This window comes from Neodiprion virginianus, chromosome 3, assembly GCF_021901495.1.
Source record: "Neodiprion virginianus isolate iyNeoVirg1 chromosome 3, iyNeoVirg1.1, whole genome shotgun sequence".
Lineage (NCBI taxonomy): Eukaryota > Metazoa > Arthropoda > Insecta > Hymenoptera > Diprionidae > Neodiprion > Neodiprion virginianus.
This window is the reverse complement of record NC_060879.1, coordinates 31,560,170-31,568,324: the sequence shown is the minus strand read 5'-3', so window position 1 is coordinate 31,568,324 and position 8,155 is coordinate 31,560,170. Positions and strand designations below refer to the sequence as shown.

Sequence of the window (8,155 nt, the reverse complement as noted above, 5' to 3'; positions counted from 1 at the left end):
TTTCTCACACACGCTATAAGTATATAATCAATTATATATTTATTATTAATCGTTAATTATGCTATCCATTCTCACCGGTGATTCGAAAATACTAGATCGATAAATAAAAAGAGTACGTAGGCGCAGCGGCGCTGCTATGTAGGATATACAATAGAATCATGCCAGTAACTTCGACTCATCGTGATTATATAATCCAATCTTCATATTCAATTCTTCATGCGCGCACTCACATCCAGCATTCCTACGGGTTGCGTATGGAAATTTCTATTAGTCTTCTAGTAATTCATTATTAATTACTTACACAATTAATTCATTAATTACCTAGGTCGTTTAATCTGTTTTAATGTTAAATTTTTATTTTTATATTTTCCATTCTGTTATTAATTATTATAGACTGGTAAACTATCTATTTACTTGATTTACGTTATATAAACTTCTATATAACCGCGTTTAGTTCGATATTTCGATTATGCGTTTGTACGAGGGTATGCAAACCAGGTGTTTCTGGCTTTATTAGGGGCGATAGAAACGCTTGCCGCAGGCAGCCACCGTTACTATCGAAATTCATCATCTTCAATTCTTAAATTTCATTATTAAATAGTTTAATCGACAATCAGCCGTTCTTTCGACTTGACGAACTGCGGTTGTTCGACACAACTCGCAAAGCCAGTCTTGTTGTCGACGAATTCAGAAGGAAAATAGTTCAAATACAGTTCAAGGATGAAATTATAATTATTCCAATCAACTGGCCTATGATATTCAAAGACAAAACTTAGATGAAGTTAGTGTTTTATAAAAATTATTTTAAGATTCACCGCAAATTTTTACTTCCCCAATTATCGTTAAGATCTATTTATCGTCGAAACGTGTGACAAATATTTTGAAATTTGAAAGACTTGACAAGAAATAGAATTTTATTCTATTCATTTTGTGATAAGAATTCAGTCAAATTAAACCGTTGATTATAAACGAAGAGGATCGCGAGAGTGACGGAACCCCGAGAAATTACCAACTGATTCAGGACGAGCTTTCCAACACGGCGGTTATGTACTTCTCATGCTGAGCTACGAGTCCATTATATTTCTGCCGAAATGTCAAGTCTTTCCGGAGAAACGGAGCAAAAAGCTTCCACGCAATCGGTTTCCATCTCACGGTGTAAAAAAGGAGAGTAAGAAAAAAAAAATACACAGGGGGTATAAATGATTGAGTCCGGAAGAAGTCGGGAAGCAAAAAAATTCCCAAGGGGTAAAAATATTCGCAGCTACTACCTTGATTTACGAAAGAGGATTGATACAGATATATCCTTAGGGCCGCAATTAGCTCCTCCATTTTCCTTCTCTTCGTCTCAATCATTAGGTATAACAAGACTAACGTCTTCGCTGATCGATCTGCAATATATTATTATATACATGCACGCTCGGTGGCTGTGTTGTGTGTGTGGTATGGGTGTGTGTGTACGCGAGTGTTTGTTTGTGTATAAATAATGCATATACATATACATGCATACGTATATGTACGTTTAAGTAATAATTATGAACACGCGGTCACTGCCACGGCATTCGGCGTTGCGGTGACGTCATTTGATTGGTCTAAGGTCCCGATACGTGTCGCTTGGCTACTGTTTGATTGATTGTTCCACGCGGCACTGCGTGGCGATTGATTAGTCCGCATTCGCGTCGTGTCGCCTAATCACTGCTTGGCCGTTTTAGCGGGGCCGTTGAAGCCGTTGTATTCTGTGTAAATCGCTCTCGTCGGCGAACTCCGCTGTCAGTAGACCCAGGAGACTGGAATCCATTGGGGTGTAGTGTGGACTCGCTCGATCGCCGCCTCCAGGGAAGCGATCGTCTCCTCGATGTCGTTGTTTACTATGGTCAGGTCGAAGAAGTGTCCGTACGCCTGCCTCAGCATGTCCGACTCCTTCGCCAATCTCTCCAAACTCCCGTCGTACTGAAATACGTCGGTATTAATTCCATAAATCATTACTCTCCGATGAAAGCAGAGTTAATACGAATGAAAAATAATTACAATTTCTTTTTCATTCCAGATAAGGGTTTATAACACTTTAATAGTAATTTGTTGGCGTGCGTCAAGATTTTTCCGCTCAATTTAAGTTCGTCTCATTGGTAGAATTCATACGAGTTTCTCTTCTAAAAATTAGTGATACTTGTTAAAAGTAAGTGAAGAAAGAAAAAAAAAACTAGAGGATTTCGGTGAACGATGAAGGATTAGGTAGAGCTACGGAGCGAGGAATGCCGGTACTTCGAATTCCATTACAGATAGATACTCCTATCGGCCGGGGATGGAGATTTCATCGATAGGATTCAGCTTCGCTTCCACACGGCTCGTAGATATACATACGGGGGTAGTGTGAAGAGGAGAGCAAGCGGCGTAATGCATTCGCTATTCATGCGTGAATCCAGACTTGGAAAATATTGAAATTTTCACTCGACTTTGGAGGTTTGACTACATCCGTTTTCATCCATCCGCAGAAATGTTACATTCCACAAGTAGGTACGTATATTGAAAAATGAGAAATTCATCCCCTTTTCACCCGTTACTCACATCGGCAAGATTCTGCAGGACTGGCGCAGCTATGAAGACGACGTAGGGTGCGAATTCGGCGGTGCGCAGCACCTTCAGCGCCTGTGGTTCTACGTCCAAAATCGCCATCCTGCCTTCCTCGTGAATCTTGCGAATAGTTTCCAGCTTCGTTCCGTACATCGCGTCCTCGTGCGTCCCTGTCGTTCGTTTTTCGTTAATGCATCGAAGTATCAGGAATTGCAAATTCAGCTACGCTCGAATCGTGATTTATAATGGCAATTTGTCGAATGGTTAATATGTCTGGTAGGTACATTGCACGAAATGGTTGATTTCCCGTAATAAATCAGTCGCTCATTTTTCAACACCGATGCAGTTCGGAAGGTTGAGAGTGCAAGGTTCACCGAACTGTTGTCGCTACTTTATACGATATCAATTGACACAAAGATCCCATACACGGGGTCCCCTTCTTACCGTATTCCAAGTACTCGTTCGCAGCAATATCAGCCATCATGTCATCGTGCGATACGAAGTAATAATTGCGTTCATTTTCTTCGTCGTTTCGTGGCGGTCTCGTTGTATCTGCATCGAATGAATAATAGATTAACGCTTGTATCTTACAGTTGTCACTCCACCTTGTCCACGCGACTGTTTCTTTCAAGATTTATCAAAGAATTCGGGTTGAGCTTGATAGAAGCGACGGCAAATAAAAACGGTGAAAAATTTGAATGCAATTTCGTGCACTGAGTTTGAATTTTCAATCAAAAAGCAATTAGGCAAAGCAGCCGACTCGAACACTGCTCGTACGTAACGATGGTTTAGTCGCTCTTTATTACTTTCGCCTGTTGGTAAAAGGCGCTTACGGATAAAAATATGAGACGCAAATATTTCCGTACCCGGAAGACTTTGAGAGGAAAATGTGTAAGCGAAAATCCATATTATATCTACCTATGGGTGGATAATCTTCGGAAAAATCGTACCTCGAATTCGATCAAACGAAAATAGAAAATATGTAAAAGAGGGTTGGCATAAAGGTGAAATATTCTTAGAATGATAATGGTGAACCACTTACGCGGAATGGGATAGGCGTATTTGTCGGGGTGCTTGGCGATGATGGTGTTTTTGATATGCCGACGACCAACGCCGTGCGCGCCGAGCAATACGAGAGTCTTGCGTTGAAAGGCGGGATCTGTTGCGACGTAAAATTTCGATTAAACACCGCACAAAAGATCCGGAACTTCGAGCCTCCGAGGCTTCGGAGCTTCGGAGTTTCGGAGCTTCCATCCACCCGTCGAGGTTTCAAGACTCTGTCCGGATAGAACTTCGCCGTGATACTCGCGTCAGCTCGCGGTACTTTCCCGTTACTTTTCTATTCTTATTTTTAGTAGCGAAAAGCCTCGGGCCACATGCGGGCCCGATAACAACTGCGAATATGGCACCTTAAAGCGGGGCGTCCATCCGATCTATCCTTCTGATCAGAGGAAGCCTTGAGAAGCGGATAGGAAGTTTCTCAAAGTTTTAGAGACGGGGCTCTTAGACTGACGGAGAAATAATCGATAAACGGACAAAGGGACTCACAAGGGAGCTTGACGACCTCCTCGTATGTGACCAGATCCAGCTGATCAAAAACCGCGTTGTGCTTCGCCAGATACTTATCCTTGTATTGCTTCTTCTTCCGACCGAATATTGAGCAATTTACTGAAATCAGAATAGATCGTTAAGTTTTTTGTACCTTTACCTCAGAGGTATCACCTCAAAAATACGTATATAATGTACAGGTGCAACAACGCAATTGTTCCTTCGTTTTGTATAATCGTTGAACTCTCTAAGCACCAAATTTTTAATCTCTAAAAAATCGCCAAGTTTCATACAAAATCGGGAATTGCGCATTTCCAACTCTTCTTCATCCGGTGTAAAAAAAATTTGCCAGCAGCATTGGTTTTCAGCAGATTTGAGACTCAGGTTTTACGCCTCTCTGTTTATCTGAGTGTTTTCTTGCGCGAAAATTGGGATTGCATAAGACACTCGTTGCGCCTGAAAGGACAATAAAAGACGAAACTGGCGTATCAGGTATCGGACAGCTCTCGGGCCACGAGATTGACGTTTTCTCTTCAGTTTCTGTCAAGGAGTTTCTTCAGCGATACAACAAGCACTCCTAGATTTGAGAATGAAACAGATTATACGGAAGAATTAGACAAACTGACGCAATTTAATTGTAAGACATACAAATTCGAGTATTCTAAGTCTTGGCAGGGCAAGAATATTCATCGATAAGTGAGTCTTGCGATGATGATTAACTTCATTGCTGACTCAATTTAATTAACAGTTCAAAAATGTTCGGCAGAATCACTTGTCGTTCATCATATTTCGCCGCATCGCCACGTCTACTTCCCTTGCCAAGAACAGGACTGTGAGAAGCGTGTGTTGATGTAATATCCGTCTAACAAAAAGACTAAAGAACAGTTCTGCCCACTAGTCGATAAAAAGCCAAACATATAATGGGGTCGGCGTTCCGATAGACTTGAAATGTTCCAGTAGGTCACAATATCGAACAAGCTTAATGTGTCATCAGTGCGTGAGGCAACGTGTTCGTGAGAATATTTCAATACAGAGGAACATGCCGAAATAGTAGACATGGAAAAACAGAACGGGAATCCAACTGGACATGCAATTCTGGTTCTTACATTCGAAATATTGAAATGTGAGTACAGGTAATGCGGATAGTGCAATGTCGTAGATTAATTGTATACATGTAATGCGGATGGTGCAATGTCACAGGTTAATCGAATACCACAACGGTTTCGGTGGATCGCGTTTTAGGTATTTTGTGCTCCGATGACCGCTGTGTAATTTGATAAGTCGACGTGCACGATACGTGATTTAGGTTTTATGACGAGTGACTGACCGGCGGTTGTGCCATTACGGATGTATCCATGTGTATACGTACTTGGTTGTAATGAGAATAGAGTATTTTACTTTCGGTTAATAAATAACAAAGTGAAATGCAATTCGGTTATCCGATGGAGCTTTCGTGTAGATAACGATCTTTAAGCTCCTCGTGTGGCTCAGCGGGAATAGGGTGAACAATTACAAGAAGGATACATATTTTGTGGCGCGGAGTCGACTTCGCGATGAAATAAATGTTGAATCTTAGGTCTCTGTATATAGCCTTGCGGAGAGTATCAAGACTCGGTTGGTACGTGAAATTTGTAAAACGCCTCGAGGCAAGATATCTTGATATTTTTCATTCCAGAACGAGGCCACGATCCGTGTACATTTTCTTCTCGAAATAAAAGACTAGAGAGCGCGTCTTCCGGAAAAGCTTTTATATCTGAATGCATGACTGAAATACGTATAATTCGCATTAATGTATGCCAGGTACCGGAACCTTATAACCTGGGAGAAACGAGAATGAAATAAAATATGACACTTTTTATGGAAAATCGATGAAATTGAAGTTTCCACCGTTCACATGGCGGTGCGATTAAAATTTGCTCCGAGACTAATCTCGCGTCGAGGCGATTGATGCTTGACAGTTGTTAGAGGAGGGTAGGCGTAATTGCTTGATTGGTTGATTGATTGATTGATTGATTGATTGATTGATTTATTGATTTATTGATTAATTAAGATACGGCATGCTGCTACGCGACTCTACCAGTCCTAGGCCAGTCGGTCGTACCTGTGGAACCGTCGCAGCCCTCGGCATGAGACGAGCATCCTCCTTCCCCTTCCGCTTCTAAAGCACGCACAACATACAATAACAAACATCATCACGCAACTGACAACTGCGTAAACTATCTGCCGAAAGTGGGTGATGCTAACCACCCACCACTTTTAACTTCCACTGCAAAACTAGATGAGAAATGGCAAATGTAATCGGCTTCCTTTTACCCTCGTGAAATGTGAATTTTCGGGTCGTAAGATCGCGAGCTGAGGACACAAGCGTGAGTGTCGTTATTTCGATTGAGAAAAAAACGTTTCCGGATATCATACAATTTACGGTATTGTGTAGCACTGAACACGGCTGGGAAATTTTTATCCAAACTTGCAGGCGAATGAGTTGAATGAGATTTGTCGAATAATAAAAATTTTTAATTTTTCGTCATTATTATCTTTTCCTCGAAAACATTTTTCCCTCCGTATTACGTACATACACGCTTGGGATTTATGTCGCCTGACACCCAACACGCTGTGATCCAGTACCGTACATTCCACTTTCGCGTTACTTCTTGGTTTTTGCTTTACCTCTTTTTGAATTAAAATTTTTAACGACGTGTCTTTAGGACTCAGAATAAAAGCTCGTATCTCGGCGGCAGGCAAACTGTTTTATTCTGCAAGCATGCGATAGCATATTTCAACTCGACCATTTCCCCTGCGTTACAAAAACGGAAGAAAGTAAAGAATTGCGCTCGCTTGTTTTATCCAAGTCCAATCTAATGCTCAACCACAAATATCGCACATGCTTCCGCTAGTTTATCTCATTATGAGTTTGTAATTAGGCTGCACTGTTCAACGATCTTGGTGGAAGTTTGTAACTTGTATTTAGAAGTGCTGGAATTTCATCAACCGATCGATAGCAATGCATTGGCAATTAGAGGAGCTTACAGTTCGAGTTTCGGCAGGTATTTCGGTATAGCAATCACTCCCGGAAACTCGATGGACGCCTGATTTCGTTTCGTACGTGACTGGTATCAAGTTCATGACTCCGACTCTACGGGACAAATGGTTATACCGAACGGAACGTGAAATATATGTATCATCTCTTGCTGTAATATTGTTTAATAATAGTGAAAATCTGCATGAGGCAATTTTGTTCTAGCCTAGCGCAATAAATTAATATTTTCTGCTGCGTTTTTCTCGATTTCAAACTATTATAGAAAGTGCAAGAAGCTGTTGCCAGTAAAAACCCCTTCGCGTTTATAACTTCTCAACGATTTTAATTTACGGCTAAAACGTAGTTTCTTGCTAAGAAACTGCAATGGGAAAACTTCCCCAACAATTCTTTTTATCACTCTGAAAATTTGCACGATAACTCCCGTTACAGCGCAGATGAATTGTAAAGATTTCAGAAAAGCACACACAAGCATAATTTTGCACGGTTTTACGGTTATTAAATTGTTTAACATCGATCGATTTTATTATTATTACTATTACCATTAATATTACTTTTTAACAAATCACTATGACTGACTCGTAACACAACATTTCATATCGACGTATTATTATGACAGAGAAGTCGGATGACAAAGAGACAATTGAGGATAACAATTATTGGATTTCACGAAACATACAAATCTGTCAATGGAAATACTGACAAAGAGGCATAAATGAAATGAATAACTAATAAACAAAGAGGGATAACCAAACCAATCAATAATTTTGAAGATTTGAATAGTAAAATTACCGTGTACTGGAAAAGTGACAATGAACAGAATTATTTATGGCAGAAAATTTGTCCAATTTTGAAAAATTAATCGATACTTTTTTTATCTTGGAATTTAGGGAATTGCTTCCTTTTAAAACATATTTATGCACAATATATATTCTAATATGGAGTTATATAATGTACATCATTCGTCTAAATGTGGAATGACAGCGCATGCTCCATCAAAATCTC

General features: G+C 40.4%; 1 protein-coding gene across 15 annotated transcripts in view; it reads right to left on the bottom strand.

Moving 5' to 3' along the window:
- Positions 1–334: 334 nt before the first annotated feature.
- Positions 335–8,155, bottom strand: part of LOC124299973 (peripheral plasma membrane protein CASK) — a 142,184-nt gene continuing 134,363 nt past the window's right edge. For 11 of the 15 annotated variants that reach the window (XM_046753495.1, XM_046753497.1, XM_046753496.1 and 8 more), the window contains 6 exons: positions 6,218–6,274; positions 4,117–4,236; positions 3,611–3,727; positions 3,013–3,120; positions 2,563–2,738; positions 335–1,947 (listed from right to left, as the gene is read on the bottom strand). In XM_046753495.1, the coding sequence (XP_046609451.1) occupies positions 1,768–1,947; positions 2,563–2,738; positions 3,013–3,120; positions 3,611–3,727; positions 4,117–4,236; positions 6,218–6,274 (758 nt within the window). In that variant the 3' untranslated portion in view covers positions 335–1,767. The remainder of the gene's footprint in view (positions 1,948–2,562; positions 2,739–3,012; positions 3,121–3,610; positions 3,728–4,116; positions 4,237–6,217; positions 6,275–8,155) is intronic. The other 4 variants (XM_046753500.1, XM_046753501.1, XM_046753504.1 and 1 more) reach the window with 1 other exon arrangement.